Genomic DNA, 21314 nt, shown 5'->3' on the forward strand with positions numbered 1-21314 from the left:
CAATTTTGTCCAGCTTAACATCCTTTTTTTAGATTCAGCAGTATATTATTCAGCCATTGTTACTTGTAACCAAGCAAAGTTGTTAAAGAAAGGAATAACAAGCAAAACGTATTCTGAGTCACTCGTTCAGCAAATAGCTTACTTGTCATTTCCCTGCCTGGAAAACATAATCCATTGCTGAAGAACGGATATATGGAAACTGGTTAAAAACCCTGCTTTGGTCATTAGAGGGAACACATATTATTTATGTAAACTTCCATTACTCTCCATTACTTGTGTTTGTCTATCACCATATTAACTTATAACCCCTTTCCTCCCCTGCAAACTTGGTTGCATTTAACAAAAGCTGAGGTGGCTGTTGGGAGAGCCTCAGACAATGCTAGACGTGCCTATATGAGATGAGAAAATGGTTGCATTTCCACATTGTTCAATAAAATTACCTATTTCTTTTCATGATCAAAATATCTCAGAGAATGACACAGCCTACAGCAAGCAAAACAGTTACAACTGATCACAAAATGATTAGCCTTTCTCATCCCCTCTGTAAGACTAGTGTTATAAAGAATGTTATTTTTTTCACTCTTTGGAGTAAAGAGTTTCAGTTTTTGTGGTTTATGTGCTCAGTGTGAGAATTAGTATATGGACGCATACTTCTTCCTAAAGTGCATGCTGCACTTTTTAAAAATGTCCCCTGTGGTAAGTAATAACTAAAGACTTTTGTTTCATTTTTATATTATTTTGCTGGCAGGTATGTGTTTCTTTCTGGTAATGAACTCAGTCAATATATTCTGGGTATAGCAAGGGCCCCGAGAGATTAAGAACTCAAACAAAAGTGATGTAAAAAACAGATGTAAATCTGTCCAATGGCCGGAATCAAGTCATCCTTTGCACAGTGTAAAACCAATGCATGTGTCTAAACTTAAGAAGAAAAAAAGACATCTGGCTTATAGAGGGTGAAATATTAAAGTGGTAGACACAGAGGAGGGATTGGGTTACTACTGGATGGCCAAGGATCAGCTGTTATACTCCTTACATGAAGGAGTGGCCCTGCCACTCCTGCTTTTAGGAATGGATTTCTAAATTCCCTGCACCGAGGTTTCTGCTGTTCCTGGGCTGATTGAGAGTTTCACCATGGGGCAGTTTTCCCTGTCTGCAAGTGATGGTGTTGGAAGGTGCCCATCTGCACCACCTTCCTGTGCACAGGCTGGGCTGGACTGTGTGCAGCTCTGTTCTTTCTCCCCAGCCTTTCTCTCAAAACCTTTCCCAGCTGTATCCTGATGTGCTAAATGGCTTAAATCAACTCCAGATTGCTCTGTTTATTGTGTGCCAGAGGAGTGACAGAAGGCAATCAGAGCAGCTTCCTCTCAAATAAACTCCAAGAAAAAGGGGGTACAGGATATTAGGATGGAAAATATGGATTCTGGGAAGAACCCTGGGGCTTTAATGCCTGTATATTAGATTAGGTCTCTGCTGTTTGCATTTTAATTCTAAGTTTTGGCAGCTTCCTATCCCTGGAAGTGGGTTTTTGGGTTGTCTTACTTTTTTTTTTTTTCTTTTTAAAAGTAGTCATTTCTTCTCTCCCTGAAATGACACTCGAGAAAAGTGAAATGATGCTCCCCTATGGTTATCAGTTTCCCTGTGGGCCATATGCACCTCACTGTCTCTGCTTCATGTGAATTCAGTGATCTCTTTTCTAGTATATGGCTCTGATCAGCAATAATTATGAAACTAGTTTTCCACCAGCTCCTGTCTTCACAGTTGGGATAGCATCCTCTTTTCTTACCTCACAACTTGCAGCCTAAAGTACAAATGTAGCAGGCCTGAGGTCAGATCTTTCCATACCTCTGAAGGTGTGGTTTTGGCTGGTTGCTGCTTATAAAGAGTATCTGTAAGTACAGTAAAAGCATCCCTACTTCCTGCTTTCTTTCTTCCAAAAGCTGCTATAAATATGACTTCTAATTAGATCCATAGGATTATTTTGATAATAGCACTATACTTGTTCTAAAAGTGTCATGCTGCTTCCAGAAGTAAAGGAAGAAACCCAAATGTATGCAGAATAAACTTCTGAATGCTTTTACTGAATATAAACACCAAGGTACTGCCAGCTGTTGGACAGTCTCTGCCCTTAGAAAATTTAATGTGTAAAATTCAGTGCTTCCCAGCATACTTTTGGTCATATGTCGGCCTTATCCTGTCCTCCTCTTATTATTGTCTGTTTACCATATGGACATGTCTGTTCTGTTTGGTAGGGAGGGATGGGGGATGCACTTGGAAGCTGAACATCCTTCTGAGTTACAACAGTTATTTTTTTAAAATGCAATGAGGGAGCATACAGGAGAGATTCTGTTCCATTTAGCAAAGAGAAACTACCTTAGTTTCACTCTTTTCTTCGCAAAACCATTAATATATTAATCAGAGGCAAGAAACTGGAATGGGAGTCATTACTGACCACATTTCCCCTTCAAACTTTTTATGCACGTATTTCATGTTAGGTTGCATACAGTTCATGGCTTTAGGATGGTAGCAGCCTTTAGTTTCAGGAGTAGCAGAAGCTTAAAAGGTTTTTTCTCCTAATTTTGAAGATGCTTTAATTTGATAACATATTGAAGTGCACTACATTATAAAATAAATTGAAGTTGTTTTTTTTCTTCTGGTCTGTACTCACTTCAAAAATATTGTGTGGCTTTAGACAGGGCTTTCAAACACAGCTTGGCACAGTTTGCATATCAGACAGATGCGTGCTAGATCAGCTTACTGCAGGGGCCCTTGAGGAGAAATCAAAGAGCATGGGAGTTTTCTATTGCAGCTTTAGAGAAATTAATCAATTCAAAACAAGACTAGGAGCTAAAGTACAGGTGGAAAACAGAAAAAAAAGCTGGGGCACGCCAATATTGGATTTGAGAAGTACTGTAGGTACATAAGGATTATTTGGCAAGTGTTTTATAATTATTTTCAGGAAAAAAGAGACCTGGGCATTGGTAGCCAGGAACCAGAAATGTTATACTAGATCTTTAAAGACTCTAATGGTTGATTAAAGTTGTCATAAGTACATGATAAAAAAATACTGAATTGATTCACAATACCTAATTGTATTTATGTAATTCTAGATATTTAAAGTTTTTTCTTTCTTTGCCCTTGCAGATTTATTATTTTAAATTATATATTTAGGCTGTGTTCTGAATAGGACAGTAAAGTATTTTCACAGTCAGAGATTTTCTTGGCACACAGCACTTCATTGCACCTGATTTCTCTCACCTTTTCTTTTTTTTTTCTTTTTTGACTGATTCCTAATCAGTCAAATCATAAATGTTGATCAGTGGGTATAGGAGTTATATACATACAGATGTGTTAAAATTTTGGATAGCTATTTTAAAAAATGAATATAAGTATCCAAGAAGTATTTAAATTTGCAAACCTCAGTAACATAAAACATTTAACATGTTTAATTTTGTGTGTGTCTGTGTGATAGCAAGCATTTTTGGTCTTCTGTAACTTACTGCTAAAATTTATTTATGCAGAATTTGTTGTGCACTGAAGTATATAGATAAAAACAGTTAGGAAATACTTACAATATTGTTATATTGTTGTATTGTTGGCTGGAAGAGAACTTTTTTTCTTAAGATTGTTATTGTTCTGGTAGTAATTAAATAATTACTTTTGTATTTTCTAAAATTATTGTCATAAAGATTTTCCATATTACTCCTTGTCCTACAAATGCCAAAAACCGTTGTTAAATTTACCTTGGGAATTAAGATTGTTAGGACATATACTTAAAATTAAGTTCTGATACTATAATCAAGCTTGTATAATATGTATCACACAGTTAAACACACTTATATCATCTCAGCAGAATGGAAGGTGCAGAATAAGTTGAAGACAGTTTATGTAAATGATGAGTATGTTTGTGAAGTATTCCTACTGTCTGACTCAAGTAGTCAGCAAGAGTGATTTTTTTTTTCCCTTGTAAGGAGACTTATGGGTAGCTCTTTATTATTTGAACCAAGAAAATGCAAAATGAAGAGAAGTGCTGGAGGGAAAACTGCTTAATAACAGCCCCAAATACAGTGCTGGATGAATCTTTGGAGAAATTCCAGGAAGCCCTCTCGGAAGAGCTTGTCTAGAACGATTTGCCAGGCATGTCAACGGGACTGAGGGGTGTAGCTCAGTTGTGGTTGAAAGAAGAATGCAGCAACCTGAGTGGTCACAAGGGAGACAAAAAACATATGCTCTGTTAGGAAGAAAAATAAAATTCTCTTTCCTGTAGTGTAATTGAAACAAGGCCTGGTCTGTTTGAAAATAGGTAGCTGTACAAGACAACACATTGTTTCTTTTGGGGAAAAAAAAAGGCAAAAAGTTTTAATGTACTATTTATCACTTTTAATCTACACACTTAAGCCCTATCTAAGACTTGACAAAAAAACCAGCAAGGAATATCTTTAAATGAAGACTAATTTCTGGCCTGTTTGCAGAGAAAATAGTACCTCTATCCTAAATCATTAATGTGATGCAGGATTGTGATCAAAAGCTGCTGAGATAGCATGTGCAGGCAGTAGAAGTCACAGGAGGAAGTCTCTTGGCCCACATGTCCACATTGTGGAGAAGCTAGGGTGTTGCCTATGTTTTATTTAGGTGGTCTTTGGAAACTCTTATTGTTGTGTTTGCCCACTATCCAAAAAATAAAACATAAAGGTCTCTTTATAGCTTTTTAAATAAGTTTTTTCATTCCACTGCCTAGACAAGAATGGATTTATTTTTTTTTAATGTGAACAACTTGGGAAGATTAAGCTTACTTTATTAGAGAGCTGGCCTTACACAGTATTACAGTACTTGTTTTCATTTCATTTCTTTTCCTAAAAATAACTTTCAAGCCCATTGATCAGTCTAAACTGAATTTAGAAGAAGTCATCTCTGGTGCTTAAACAAATCTATCAATGCTATTAATATTGCTCTTGAGTTCAGTAACTACTGTGCATTTTTCTTGGCAATGAATGCATGCAGGCAAGAGATGTTCATGATCCTGGGACGGGCATTTGTCGGTTTGTTCATAAATCAACACTTTTACCTTTTTTTTGGTTTTCCACTGTCTAGTGAAGTACAAATCCCATATAAAGCTTTCCCCATGGTTGTGAGCATCCATTTCCAATGGTATCTTTAGAGTGTGAAGCAGACTGTTGCTTCAGTTCAGGGTAATTTTGTGAGAAAGTGAGTCCATCCAAAGACTTGAATCTGTGCTTTGTTAGTTATTGCTCTCAGAATTGATGTTTTTTATTGTCCATCTCTTCTTTAAAGAAATCTTAATCATTAAACTGCTTGCTAGTTACATACATCCCACATCACTGTATAAATACACTGCTAGTCAAAATGTTTGGCAGCTGGCAACTCTTCAGAGAAGTATTTGGGAGAAACAGAAGGGCCTCGCTGTATAGTCTTGTTTATTGATTCCCTTAAAAACTCCTGCAAAACATCTCTTACAGTTTAGAAATTATAGATTTAGCAAATTAAACTCTTTCTCATGTATGACAATGAATATTAATTACAAAAGCAGATGTTTGTGAGAAGGAACATTTGCCTTCATTTTTAAAGTTGTATATTCAAGACACACAAGCTTTACTTTGCATCTGATTTTCTTATGTTGAAAGGTTTTTATTAAGTATAGTTTTTAAAGTAACCCTTCCTCTTCTTTATTTTTAATAAGAGAGCCACAGTAGTTTGAAAGGCAATCACCTGCATTTTAAGAATAGGTTATATTCTCTGTTTTTCTGTGTCGAAAATATGTCCTATTTTCACCTAATTTTTTCTGGGATGGAGATACTTTGTGACATATTTTTGTTGTTTCTACTTGTTCCATTGAAGCTGGTGTTGATTCAGCTTTGATGGAAACTACCTTTTAAAGTAGCCAGGATGCTTCCATTGCTCTCCTATACTCTCTTGTTTTGTCATTTACCCAGCATATGTGTGCTGTGCATTTTTTCATTGGTGGTGGTGGTGGTGCCTGCTAAAAATTCTGTTTCAGCCCATTCTTGTATTAGTGAAACTGGCTCTTTCTCATATTCTCATTTGTTGCCACAAATTTCAACTTGTAGAAGCAAATTCAGTGAGAATGGAAATAAAGCATCTAGGAAACCCCTTCATTAAAATAATACATAATAGGAGTGATTATTGCTGTGGGAAACAACGATAGCTAAACATCTCTCAAAGCAAGCCAAGCCAAGCAAGGAATAAAGCTCTTTAAAAATATGTATTTCTTCTATTAAAGAAATGTGTATTTCTTCTATTAAAGAAAGACAACAAAGCTGCATAAATTGGCTAGACAATACTTATGCCAAGTGGCCTAATTTCTAGATACAGCCTTATTCACTCCCCTTTCATCATTTCTTCAGGGACAAGAGCTGGTTAGTTTTACAATTTTTAATACTCCTAGTGTGTTGTGGGTACTGCTATAGTCTAAATTATGTAGATGTAATTGCAAAAGCTATTCTACAGATAAGAAAAAACATACACTCACTAAATTTTCCACACTCTTTCAGAATTTTTAATTAAAATCTTATTTGATGTTTGTCTCCAGCAAAGAAATAATGAAGTATCATGCGTGGGGGAGGCTTATGTTTTCAGCTGAAGTAGCAAGGCTGAAACTTTAATTCTAAGCAATCTTATAAATCAGGTCCACAAGGTGTAGGTAGCTTGATTCCAAAAGCTTTGCTCTGGAGACTGTCTTCTGACATAAGATAGAATAATTCATGGAGAGAAATGGTTACAAAAATGTATGATAAATAATTCAGAAAATATTGTTTTGAAATGGATTTAGAATTGGATATGAAGTCAGTGTAGAACATGAAGGAGCAATGATTCCATTTGTCTCACACCTAGATGGATTTTAAGTATGTGTTTTAAACAAATATGAGTTTCCACTTGGATTTGGAATTAGTTCCAAGTTGGAGATACATGGGTAAAAGAGCATAAGGAATTAGTAAGGAATAACTTATTTGGGAGAAAATAAGAGTGGTTGTGCTTCCACAGATGAAGGATCTGTCTGGCCAGGAACCCTCTCACTATGGCAATTCTTCGTGGCACATGTCTAGGAAACTTTTGTGAAAACTTGCAAATCTTCAGCATTTGTGGCTGAAGAAACTCCTGCGACTGAGGTCATGTGTTTTCATATAGGAACTACATACTTTTTTTCAACTTTAACTTCACTGACTTTCTGAACCCATGCAAGCTCTTAGCATCAATATATACATCCACAGCTCTTGATTTAGAGGAAATGCACCTGAACACACACACACACAGAGCTGGTGCCCATCTTGTCTCTTGCTGTCCAGACATACTCCTGGAGGTAAAACCAAGATCCCAACAGCAATTACAGTCCTGAGTAGACTTTCTGTCAGGTCTGTACTCCATGCAATCAGAGGCTTCTTGTTTATTCTCCCTTTATTATTTAGTAGTTAGCTTAATATTTTATCAATACAGATCCCATTAGGGTCTTTCATTGTTATGTAACCAGCTCCTCTTTAACAAAGTGTAGGTATTTTAAGTCCTTGATAACATCTCAGACTGTGTGGAAGGTGTTCCTTACATGCAAGCTGCCAGTGTCACATCATTTACATTCTGCCTACCTAGAGAGGAAACAGACCTTAATAATCAAAACAGAAACCATCCTTTTCCCTCCTTCAACACTTTCTTGATAATTCAGTCAAGAAATTATGCCGGAAGGAGCACTTGAACATAAATTCCTAAGGAAGGAAAAAGTAATGTTTTAGCAATGTGAGAATGAGCAGCCAAATGAGGGGGATGAGCCTTGTTTCATATGTTCATTGGTTTTTAATTTGCATATCAGATCAACTATCAAAACACAATTTTTCTCCCTTTTCTTTTAAACTTGATATACTATTAATAAAAGATACAAATTTAATTCAGAATGTATGTTAGATAGACTCCCTTTATCAGGGAAGTTATTGTGTAGAGAAACTGGCAGAATGTGAATGTTTTTAGAGAAAGCAAGGAAAAAGTAAGTAACATAAAGATTTGACTGGATTTGACTGTAACCCAAGAAGTGGAAACTTCTCTCCCCCTATTCTTCAGAAATACCACTATACTACTTCTATAATTTCCTTGGTACTTTGTCGCTGATAATCAGGAATTAGAAAAATCCTCTTGTACTGCTATTGAACAGACACAGACAGTGAGCAGTCTGTGATACAAAGGAGGTATGTGAAATATTTAAATTCTGATTCCTCTGTATGTCCAAACTCTGCTCTAATACAGTGTGCCTGTATTAAAAGTCAAATGCCTTTTATTCTAAGGCCACCAAAGGTTAAAACCTTCTGAAAACTCTGTCCCATGAGTATCTCTGACAGGAATTCCTGTTTACATTATGAGAAGAGGGAATTGTTGAAACTGATTGTTGTGGTCTGACATAATTGTTTTTTTCATTTTTGTTGTAACAGCAACTGCTTTAAGTTCTCAGATCTCAGAGCTGAACATTGTTGTGCAAGAAATAATGGTAGCAGTCTTCATTAATTTCTTTTTAATCCAAAAATGCAGGAACATGGGCAACCCAACAGGAAGCTAGTTGGACCACAGGACATTTAACTCTTTTCAAGTAATTTTTTTTTTGCCAAGTGCTTCATTTAGGCTTCTGCCTTTCAAAGTTTTCACAGATATCCGTGGTTTATTCCTTTGTAAAACAAAAGTGCAGTAGAAAGTTGTGGGGGTTTACCTTGATTCCTAATTAAAAACAGAATCACGGAATATGCTGAGTTGAAAGGGACTTGGAAGGGACCCACAGGGACGATTGAGTCCAACTCCTGGCCCTGCACAGGACCATCCCCCAGGATCCCACCTTGTGCCCAAGAATATGTCCAAATGCTTCTTGAACTGTTGTCAACCAGAAAGATAATTTTGTGCTGGTTACAGTGAAGTTCTTCTGTAAGGGGTTGGACTTCTTGTTTCTTCCCTCAAATTCAAGTTTTTTAATTAGAAAATAAAATACAAACCCATCAAATTGTACTGAATGTCAATTCAGCAAATACTATTTGAAGTAATTTTAACCTCATTAAAATAGAGGAAAATTATGCTTTACAGAATGGCCAGCAATGACTCTTATGAGAGCATTACAGTAGGTTTAAGCAAGAACAACTGTATAAGAGTACTGAAGTAAATTCAAAGAATCATTACTGTTAACTTCAAGGATCTGGGTTTTATCCTAAGCGTGGAAGCTTGGTCAGAGAGACTTAAAAAGAAAAGCATACCATGAGCCATCTTGAATTCATGTAGATATTTCTGTAGTTGTGGTGATTCAGCTTTTTCTGTAATCACCTTATATGTTATTCTCACCAAACAAGAAATTAAATTTCTGAATCAATTCAGTTATGTTAGTTTAAATTCATTTTATTAGGGCTTTATCATTCTGTCTGAGGAGAAGGAAGCCCTGTTTTGTCTAACCTTATCTGTGGCTGCCTAAAAATATGGAAAAACTCCTGCTTTTAAAACTGGATGTGCAAGTATTGTCCTGCGACTGGAATAACGGGTTTCCATTTTAAGCATAGTATACTGCTTTGGAAATCAGTGTGTTCTGAGTACTAATGATGGCATTGATAGCAACTCTTCTTGTGATCTTTAAATTAGTTGAAACTAAATTTTTGAAGTCTTTGGTTCTGAAAGCTTTGGATACCTAATGGTGTTTTGAATCATGGTCAGAAGTCATTCTTAGCACAGTCTTTCTAAATTACTGTCTTCTAGTATGGGATAATTTCTGCCTAGTGATAGCTTTTCATTGATGTAGTTTGTAGGTGTTGAAATGTAACATATGTTTGTTGCTTGGCCCTGAATGTTTGACATTATATGGACACCTAACAGCAGTATGCAAATACTCATGTGACATAGCTGTATTGTGAAAATATTTTTTCAAATGGATAAAAAGGTGTTGTGGGGAGGATTGTTCTGTTTCTTTCTTACCAAGAATTCTTTTTGTTTATTTGTTTTTCAGATAATGGAGGACAAACTTTAGCAGGGGGGAACAACTGGCCACTGAGAGGGAGAAAATGGACCCTCTGGGAAGGAGGAGTGAGAGGCGTAGGCTTTGTTGCAAGTCCTTTGCTGAAACAAAAAGGTGTAGAAAGTCATGAACTCATCCATATCTCTGACTGGCTGCCAACTCTGGTACACCTGGCTGGAGGACATACCAATGGCACTAAGCCTTTGGATGGCTTTGATGTTTGGAACGCTATCAGGTAACTTTCATGTCAAATCACCAAGTCATCATTCGGGTACAAGAAGAAGTTAATCAGCCCAGGAAATGGAACTGGAATGGGGAGGGAAATATAACCTGTTCATTTCCTGTAAAAGAGGGAAGGTATAAATGCAGTCAATTCTGCTATGAGAGAATTATCCAGGTAGCAAATGAATTCTGGTTGCAGATGCAAAGCCTTCATACAGCTTTAACTTGGTATTTTGAATTTTTCAGTATGAACACAACAGCTCACAAGCATGGTATACTTCTTCAAGAACATTCAGTGATCTTGAAGTAGGCTAATTGATTTTGCACAGCATAGAGTACAAGTTAGTAAATTTTATGGACCAAACCCTGCTCTCTACAGAGCTCAGTTAGGTGTGTCTGCAGTATGCATCTGGAATTGGACATATGGGAAATCTGTGCAGACATAAAATTCACTGAACATGGATCCCACTTTGATGGTTTGTTAGTTCAGTACAGGAATTGTCAGGCTGGCTCAGTTTAACCATTTGCATAGACCTGTGCCATGCTGCCCAGTGTCTTGAAAAGCCTTTGAGATTGAGTACAAAGTACACCTGACCTGGTTCCTGAAGGTCATGATGTTGTGACTGATTCAAGCAAGCTGAAATACTCAAAAGCACAGTGCAGACATGCTTAGATGACTGGAAAAAGAGGCAGCATAGCTCCAGCTGGGTTATTTCAATGTTCTTTTATTCCACTAAAAAGGATTACAAAGTCCTTAAAACCTAAGTTTCTGCAGAATTTGAAAGTTCTGTGACCAGCCTTTAGTTTTGCAAAAATTGTGTTTGTTTAAATTCCTTTTCTTCTTCATTTTCTGTGCTGCATATAATGTATTCATTGATAGGGCTAAATCCTGTTGTCTGTCTTTTTAGAAGCTATATTTTTTTAGTAGTTCTTTGAATATAGTTTCAATTCACATAAGAATAATTTAGGATGGAAAGTTCAATACTGCTAAAGCAGAATAAAAGGACTAACAATTCCATTTTCTACACGCAATTCAGTTGAAAATTAGTGCTCTGTTTCTTTTGGTAGCCTTTGTTCTGCTTTTATAGCACATAGATCATACCATATTATGTGTGTTATCACCTTTTGTCCCCTTCTTTTTTTGTGTGTCTTAGTATCCTAGACTGGGAATTGCAATAGTTAAAAGCAATTCCTAAAGAAGCATGAGCAGGAGTGCTGTCTGAGTTAGGGACTGAGATGAGAAATTGAGAGTTAGAGTAGGCAGATTTGAACCCATGTACCCATCCATGGATCAATCTATATGGATCTTGGAGTGAAAAATAAAAAGCAAAACCAAACCAAACCCCCTACACCTCCCCAGAACTAAACCCTATGTCTGGAGTTCAGAATTGGTTTGTCTATACCTGTAGCATTACCTGTTTGAAGCTGGTAATCTTGATTTCATTCTTAGTGTTGCCTGTGTTTCTAAACAGCTAAGGGGTGGTTTTCTGCAGTAGCTAGAGTTTACAGGAAGCTCATGGCCTTGTGCCCAGGTGTACTGTGTGGCTCTCTCCCAAGTGGAAGAAGATAACGATATGTATAATTGAGGCCAAGGATCATTAACTGCCAGGAAGAAATGGAGACTCCCATCCAGCCAGAAAAAGTAAAATGTTTTACTTGTCAGTGCTCCTGTGGGGAAACTTAGCATCAGCAAGATCCAGGGTACACCTACACCATAGACTTTTCTTCCAGCTACCATTAGAATTCCTGCCTACTTCAACTTCAGTTTCAACCATGTATTTTTGCAATGGATTCATCTTCTCAGATCAGGTTACTTCAGCAGGAGAGTTGTTGGGAAGGATAAGTACAACTGTGCCAGCACGCTGCTGACGTTTGCATTTCTGTCTTTGTAAAGGGAATGAATGCAATCTTTACTGGCACTGCCAGGGAACAGGTGACTACCAGTGTTTTTGGGTGGGTCAAAGAGAGGGCCTCTGTCTGGACAGGTAACAAGTCAGGTTTTCTAACTGTTAGGCTATTCCTTGGCTGACCTTGCAGCCAAAATGTCAAATCTCACATGATTTTCCCATGTAATGGGGATAAATGAGTATATTAAATTTCATAATTTAATAAGGTCACCATAATTCAAAAGGTCACTTGAATATTGGATAGCAAACAATGAAGGCATAGTGCCCTTTTGGTGATATCTGATGAAAAGTTCAAATATGTTGTTTTTCTGGGACCAAATGACTCACAGTGAATGAAATTATAACTTGCTAAGATTCTAACTCATTTGAAAAAGGAAAATTAATCACTGTGTTACATTTTTTTTTTTTTTCAGTACAATCTAATATAAATAAATGCATAAGCTTCTTGTGATTTTTTCTGGGGGGAGGACACTTTAATCCTGAGCCTGCTGGTTCATATGTGTGTAATCAAATGGAAAAAGATCATAAAATTGGAACCTTGATTTAGGTATTCAAAAGAATATATGGGATGGTGCAGATATCAGAAGTCAAAAAAATATTTAATCTATTTCAGTGATATCTGTCTATTAATGATCAGTATTTTAAAAATGAGTTCTTAGTATGATGTTCATGTAATACTAAAAATATAATCATATAATGCAATAATTTATAATAAATCTTATACTACCGAAAATAACTATGTATAAATTTAATATACTATAGAAATAGGAATATATATTCAATACACAGAAATTCAACATAAATTTTTAAATGCTTTCTGAAATTCTAGACCAAGATGAATTTTCTATCATGACTTTAAATGACTGGTAGTCCAAATTAGGAATCACATTAACATGACACCAATTAATATTAAGTACTTGTAGTGCAAAGAAGTGCTGAGAGTCACGAGAGAGCCAAGTGTTCCTTTCATACCTTGTCTACTTAATTCTGGCCTAAAGAACCAGAAGACAAATAACAATTAGAAGGAAATAGCAGGAAAAGGTGATGTTCAGGAGCACACATCTTGTAGACAAAAATACTTTCTTTTGGTGACATTCTTAACTAAAAATGCATTCTTTTTGGTAACCTACTTTTAAGTTTCTGTCATACAGTGCATGAAACTGAGAAAGTACAGTGTTTGGGTTCCCACTGTTTGAACTCTTAGGTAAAAATTTGCATGGTACTTAAAAGCTCTTTGACAGGGGTTTTTAACTCAAAAGCTTGTCTTCTCTTTCCAAATCCATCTGCTGACCCTTTACTGTTTCAGCACTGTATCAGTGAAAGACTTAATAAAAGAGGAATGTGATTTTATTTGAAATCGAAACTTAAATAGAGCAGGTTTTGCTCACACTCTCACTGCCAGACAGTCTTACCAAGAGGTGTGGGTGTGTGTCTAGGAAGTCTGCCCAGCGAAACACAGGGGCAGAGGTTTTCAAGCCATCCACCTGGCATCCCCACACCATGATGTTTGTGAACCCATGGGCCCAGCATCTGTTGCTGTGGTGCAAAGGCCCAGGGATGCCAGGTGTGAAGTCTTTCAAGCTTCTTCTGTGCTCTTCGTAGGTTGGTAACTGCACATGGGTTCCAGTTATGCCTGTTTGTGTCCTTTTGATGCTGCATCTGTGTCCTGCAGTACCTCTGTGAGCCCCTGAGGGCCATCACTGCTTTGCTTCCAGAGACCCCTGTCAAGTGGAACTGGCCTCGATGTGCTGGGGCTGTGCTGACATGCTGGTCTGGATTGTCATTAACATGGGTCGTTACAAGAGGCCTTTCCCTGCTCTTGTGTTTATGATGTTGTCTTCACATGCAGATTTTACCACTCTTTCTCCATCCATACCTATTTTGGACTATTTTTCTCTGCAAAATTTTGTTGCAGCATATAATTCAACCAGTACTATGTAAATTTTATTTTCTCCAAGTGCATTTGAAATGAAGTATAACTTCCTCTTTGATGTCTTTCACTTCTTTTTGCAAATAACTTAGCATGGTGTCATTGTGTCAACCCATTATTAGATAGCTATCAGATCTTTCCAGTCTCAGGTATCAACATTTTATAAAGGTTCATAAATAAATAATAAATCACAGTATATTTCCCTATTATCTTGCCTTAGGTTATCATGGGTAAGACAACAATATAGCTCTAAAACCGTGTATGTATTACAAATAATTTCTGAAAGTACGGTGATAATATCGCTGATAGATTTTACAAAAATGCAGTTGAGAATAGCAAGAATGATACTAAACTGCAACCAGTCAAAGAGTCTAAATTGTACTGCATATTTTCAAGCAAGTATCACAAAAGGCAGTTGCATTTTTAAGAAACATCTGTTCTCCAGATGCTTACTACTCTATTGAAATAAAGACACTTGGCAAAGTAGTTTTTCTTTCATTGATACATTTTTTGATACATCTTTATTTTCAGCACTGAATATCTAGTGTGTCCATGCTCAGAGAAAGTATTTATTTTGCGTTAACAGAAAAATGGAATTGTAAACCACATGACGGAGTATGATAGGCACTGAGAGATTCAGTATTAAATACAGTACAAGTAACTATTATTTTCTCAGAGCTTATTATTAAGCAGAGAGTTTAAAGTCTTACTTACATATTTTGTAAGGCAGGTTTCATTTTTATACTTTTATAATGATGAAATATCATAACTGATTGGGTGGAGTAAATGAAGTAAGATCAGCTTGAATTATTCTGTACTGAATGGGAACATTTATTTTAGAAATCAAACACCTGTTTAAAAAAAAAAATTCATTGTTGTGATAGAAATTAATGCAGGAGAAAGAGCAGTGTAAAGCTGAGAGTATGTTCATTTCCCACATATTGAAATATAATCATTTTAGGAAAACATTAAAAATAAGACCTAGAGAAAAATGACAAGGTTATAAAGACTCAGATTTTGCTTAGTGACACTGAGAATGTTTTTGTGCAAGACAAACACACTTACCCTGAAAAACCTTGGATTCCTTGTCAAGGACACCTTCTGGCTGTTTAACAACAACAACAAAAGTGAAAGATTGCTTGTAGGTCTTTGTTTGTGCTCACTAAGGAATAATAGGGCTTTTGGTACGTTTTAAGAACTTTGCAAATCAGAAGAATGAACTAGCTGATTCTCATACCATCACTGAAGTTAGGCCACATGCTTTCATTAAGCTGTTCTTACATAGAGGACTGTTTTCAAAAACAGCAGCTTTTAGCTATTTAATTAAATAATAAGGACATATCCTAATTATTCTACCATCTGACAGGGTAGAATAATAACCAGACAATATAAAAAGTTCCTTATGTTTAGGGGGAGGGATGACGTATTAGGATATTGAAGTCTAAAAATAAATATTCTAAAATTAAAGCATTGTAAGATATGGTTACCCAGGCAGTTACTAAAATACAAAGACAGGTTTCCCTAGAGAATATTATTGCTTTGTTATTGTAGCTCTCCTGGCTAGACTATATTCCTGATGCAAAATACCCTTGCAGTACATCTGTCAAGGTGAATCTCTAATTGCATCTGTGTCTCTGTGGAGTTTTGTAAATGGAAAGGAGGGCAGAGTTAAGGCAGTTCCAGGGAAACAGATCTCTTTTACAGGCATAAATTTCCTATCTGTTGTCTCCAGAATGTTGTTTCTGTTTTCCTGATGTTTTTTGCTGTGAGGCAGGTGGCTTTTTCAACATGCAATGCCAAATTCTTTGGGTATTGTTTTGTGATATATGCTGGTTATTAATATCCATGCTCTGTACAACAATAATTACTGGGTTAGCACTCAAACTGAAAAGCAGTGCTGTACCATTGTAGTAGCTCCATGGAGCTTAATGCAGTGATGCCATAAGCTTCAGGGAGTAAATCTGATCATTACATATAAATCACATCCAAGGTACTAAGAACAGTATTCTATCCCAGAACAAAAATGGATTCAGTAATAATGGCAACTGCTGCGTGAAACACTTACATTAATGCAAGTATAATCTTCATTTTTTTACATTCTATCATCTGTAATGTAAATAACCATGTTTAGTATATAATATCCACTGTCCATGTTAAAATTTATAAAGGAAGTTACCTTCAGTCTGCTTGAACACTATGAATATGTTTGGTATAATCATAGACTCATATGGAATCACAGAATAGGCTGGTTGGAAGGTCATTTAGGCCAACCCTCATGCCTTAGACAGCCCTTCCCTTCTCCGGGCTTTACAAACCCAACTTTCAGCCTGTCCAGAAAGGAAGGTGCTCCAGCTCTCTGATCATCTCTGTGGCCTCCTCTGGACTCCCTCCAGCAGGTCCCTGTCCTTCCTGTGCTGGCAGCCCAGAGCTGATACAGCCCTGCAGGTGGGGTCTCAGCAGGGCAGGGCAGAGGGGCAGAATCCCCTCCCTCCCCTGCTGGTCACTCAGCACTGTGTGAATACTGAGCAGCACCATATGAATATTGAATCTGTAGAGATGAGAAGTAAATAAGAGTAAGTTACTTACTCCTTAACTTGTGCTGTATTTGACTCTGGTGGAAGATACTGTGTAACTTAGCATAAGTCTGGTGGTTTCTTTCTTTTAAAATATTCTGGAAAATGTAGATACAGCTCAGAAACTGAAAGAGAACCTTCCCAGTTTTTGCAGTTATTGCAGAGTCAATCACAGGCTATAAATTTGAAACCTAGTTTAACTTTTGCTAACTGGTTCTTGTTACTGTTACCTATGAACAGATGGTGAAAGGCACGCTTGAACACAGCTGTCTATGGAGCACATAGAGTTTATTAAATCTAAGATAAAGTTTGTTTAAATAAGGCCAAGCATTCTTAAATTAAGAGTGTGACTACTATATACACTTGGTGGGGGGGGGGGGGGGCACAGTTAGGCGGCTTTCACCCACATTTTGGGAAAACCCATTTTTGTGGCAGTTTCTATACATTGAATTACTACAATTGTAGCTTAATTAATTTAATTCCTCTGTATTAATTACATACTATATTACCAGAATACATTTAATCTTTTAGTTCTGCTTGATAGTTCTGTATTCCCTCAAAATGTATCATCCAAAAATGTTTTTAGAAATGTAACAGAAAAATATTATTTTGTTTGTTACTGCAAAATTTAAATTGCAGGTAAATACTGTTTAATGATATACAAAATAACTATAAAATAGTTAAATAGTTAAAATAACTATAATTTTTCTTATCTCTCCAATGAGTTTTATATTACCCTGAGTTTTTATTCTTAATGTCAGGAAGCTTAGGGGCCCTGGTTGAATTTTTTGTGTCTTAAGTTAAGCTCCTTAATGAAAGAAAAAGCAATTTAAATTATTTGGAAATTTCTGAATGGATGTGTTTAGGTTCACTGTCAAATAATAAGTTATTGTTGTGTCTTTGTGTAGACATGTTTCTTTCTAATTATATCTTCCTACTCATGTTGCCCTTTATAAGGAGTAAATTTCATTTACTCAGTTTTTTAGGTCTGGGATTTACTTAGGTAAGAAAATTTATGGATAAGTTCAGAGGCTTATTCCTCACCATCTCTATGTACTGAATGGCTAAAAAAAGAAGGATTATTTTCTTTTTTAATACAAGATTATATGTATCTACATAATCCTTGTGACCTCAATTAGAAATCAAAGGTGGTTTTTTTGTGGTATAGCAATGCTTGTGGTGTTTTTTGAGGCACCCAGCCATAATGCTTCCAGCACTTGTTCAGATAAGCAGAGAGCATAGCAAGTGCTATGCCAGCTTATGCTGTGAAATTTGACTCTTAAAATTGGTTTTTGTAAAACCCTGCTTAGGTAGGGCAAATTCCATACTCAGTAAACTTATAAATAATCTAAATAAACATCACTGAAGTTAGGGAAAACTTGTAGAGGCAAAGGTTGTTGCTGCTCAGATTAAAGTTGATAGTAATCAATTCAAAGTTATGAGCTCACTCTCTATTAAGATGACAAAAAGCATTAAAATAAAGGATGCAGAATCCTAATGAGCTACAGGAGGTAATTAACATTTCCTTTTGAAATCTCTCTTAGTGAAGGAAGACCTTCTCCCAGAGTGGAACTGCTGCATAATATAGACCCCATGTTTGTGGATGATTTCCCATGTGAGTATGCTAAAGATTTATTAAACACACAGTTTACCTTTTGAACACTTCTTGTCTTCCATAAGTGAAGTATTTTCTTCCAGGTGAAACAAAATACAGTAGGATGCCTTTTGCTTTTAAGTAAATAGCCATAAAATACAGAAACATCATCCCCTGGATGGTGTAAGTTCTTCAAGGTGATCAACATGGGCTTCCTGTTTCAGAGAGCTCTGAAACACTGCTGAGTAATGAATAAAGTACTTTGGAACATGGAAATGTTGAGGAGCAGCTGTGTGCCTGAGGTGCACAGTGAGGCACACTGCCAACAACCCTTCCAAACCCTCTCTCCAAAGTTCCAAATGAACTGCTTGCCCTAATACGTCTTGATACAACTGTATAATATGACCTTGCAAATGGAAAGCTTGAGTTTGTAAGGAGCTGAGAAGTTCCAAGCTGTGTGATTGCTTTTGTTCCATAATCATGTGGGTTGGATCCTTAATGCCACAATCACATGAATTCGAGCTGAACTTTGCTAATTCTATAGCTCTTTTTAAGCACCATCTGTTTTATGATTCAACATTACTAGTTTGCTAAGGACTACAAGCTTTTCAGGCAGACATTTTTTTCATACAGAACATTGGAAGAGGTCCCTTCACTGTTTTTATAGCATTTCTGTATTTCATTATATAAAGAAGTAAATCCAGGCAGAGAAAAAGTAGTGCAATGGAGACAGTGATCTGTTGCCTCCAAGACAAATACATGTTGTGCTGCAATAACTGGATGGAAATGGGTCGGATGGCCTTGTGCAATGCACATCTGGTTCTATGACTCTTTTCTGAGAAGGAGCAACATTGTCCCTGTCTAATGCTGACTGGGCAGCACTGCCTGCAGATAGTTCCTACATACTGATTGAATTAAGGTGTAGCTACTCCAATTTCCCTTCAGAAAATGCTTAGTGAGTCACAGGATTCCTGTACAACGTTATGCCCTGGTGACGTATTCTCTGGCCTACTTCAGAGACTGTATTTTCCTTGTGGGAATAGCCTGTGATTGAGTTGCTTGAATAGACAAATCCCTGGAGTAAGCAGACGGGGGACAAGCAAAGGAGGTTTTCAGGAACCTGAGCTCTTAGCAAATGTGTCCCCCAACTCCTTCCATGATGCAGTGCTCTGATGACCATTCGCTGTATGCTACTTGTATCATGTCCTTAGTGGTGTGCATTGTGTGAAATGTGGGCAAATGGGGCTGGGGGTCAGGAGCTGTAGTAGGTGCAACTCTTTCCCTGCATAAGATGTGGTTTTTAAGAATCAGGAACAGAGGAGGTTATATGCATGCCTGTAAATTTACAATGTTTTTATGTGCCTTTCAAAACTGCAGTAATTAAAAACTGAACTCTTCGCCAACATGTTCTTGTGCACCATATAGAGTTTCCCTGTCTCTTCTCAGCACAGGCCTATTCTTTCAGCAAATTACTTTGTGCCTCCTAGTGAAATTATGCTTTGTCATATAAGGATTAAAATTTCTATATAATAAGCCTGAGTTCTATTTAAGCCTGAGTTATTAGGAGTAATTGGATATGTGTGTAAGCCAGCTGATTTTTATTTGCTGTCTGTTTTTCATTTATTGAAACTGAATAATAAGTTTAGAATTAATATCTAGAAAAATTATGCTAGTGTCTCTATTATGGATAGATTAGTGAGACACAAAACTTGGAATATACAAGGATTTCAGATTTTCAGCAATCATGGTTCTCTTCATGTTTTGTTGGTTTCCTTTTTTTCTTAAGCATTGTAAACTGTCCATGCACTCTTAGATGTCACCAAGATGATTAACTGTGTCACTCTGGAGTCTTGCTCTTTCCTTGACTGTTTATTGTTTCTGTGTCATAACTGTTTGACATTGGAGTACTCTTTTGCCTATAGTGCTAAAATGCATGTTTACAGGTTTTGCTGGGTTCTTTCTAAACTCTGGTTTATGCATATTTTGCTCTTGTCCTAGTCTGCTTTGAAAAATCACATCACCTAAATCATCTGATGTCAGATGAAGTATTGCTATTATTCTAATACTTTCTTTCTCAATTAAATATCAAGATTCTGTTAAATGTAACCAAAAAAGGAGTTTTCAGGTTGTTGTGGTTAATCAGACAAGAAGACAGTACTGTTGTAGTTGGGCAAATGTGGAGCATTAACTTACTATTTTACCTACACTCAGGGCAAGTTCAGTGTTCTGAACTCTTGAGTGGTTTTGTCTATAATGTATACATTCTTTCACCATAATATATTTTTATTTAATGGATGCATTTATCTTCGTCTCTCTCAGAAAAAAATGATTATATATATATATATATATATATATAAATATATTTAGTAGCATGAAAAATGGGATGCCTTATGTAATTAATAGGGTTTTTTAACTGAAACAGGAAAACTGAGCTTTGTTCTGTTCAGATTTTTTTTTACACCAAAATAAGCACTCCTTCAGGGAAGAATTAGTGCAAAAGACAGTAATTAGTTTAGTGACAAGTCAACTGTTACAGCCAAATATTCAACAGCATGTTAAGTTAAAGTAGTAAGACATGGTGTCTTGATTGCTGAGCTAGCAATGTCTCTGCTGCTGTGGTCTGTTAGCACTGACCTTGGGCTGTGTGTTTATTTACCACTTGTGAGGTAACAGTGTATAACTTTACAAATTCTCAGACTGAGCGCTGGTTTCTGATCTCTGAGCATCAGCTGGGGTTACTCCAGCAGATCTGATGAATCTGCTGATCACCATCTGCTTACGTTTTTTCAGGACCTGATGTCCAGTGGCAAACACTGTAGCCCTGCAGTAGTCTTGTATCAAGTACTGCACATCTCCTATTGTTAATAGTAAAGAGCACAAGAGGAAAAACACTGTAAAATAGTTTGTCTGCAGTTCCATTTTACAAAAAAATGCTTAGATCTTATTTCACTGACTCCTTCAAGTAGATCATCTTTTTCAGAAGGCAGACTTCCTTCATTCAAATATAAACTTTTCCTGTGGTCTGACACACATGGGCAGTGTTTTAAACTTCATTTTTTTTCATCTTTAGTGCTAAAAAAGGCAATTGTCTCCC

At 36.6% G+C, this 21314-nt stretch overlaps 1 protein-coding gene across 3 annotated transcripts in view; it reads left to right on the plus strand.

Annotated features, from left to right (window-relative positions):
- ARSB (arylsulfatase B) overlaps nt 1-21314 on the plus strand; it is an 84140-nt gene that overhangs the window by 20131 nt on the left and 42695 nt on the right. For all 3 annotated transcript variants that reach the window (XR_008508947.1, XR_008508948.1, XM_036403738.2), the window contains exons 5-6: nt 9986-10229; nt 18171-18241. Coding sequence is in view for 1 of the 3 variants with exons in the window: in XM_036403738.2 (XP_036259631.2) it covers nt 9986-10229; nt 18171-18241 (315 nt within the window). In the remaining 2 variants the exon portion in view is untranslated. The remainder of the gene's footprint in view (nt 1-9985; nt 10230-18170; nt 18242-21314) is intronic.

Source organism: Molothrus ater, chromosome Z (assembly GCF_012460135.2).
Source record: "Molothrus ater isolate BHLD 08-10-18 breed brown headed cowbird chromosome Z, BPBGC_Mater_1.1, whole genome shotgun sequence".
NCBI classification, from domain to species: Eukaryota; Metazoa; Chordata; class Aves; order Passeriformes; family Icteridae; genus Molothrus; species Molothrus ater.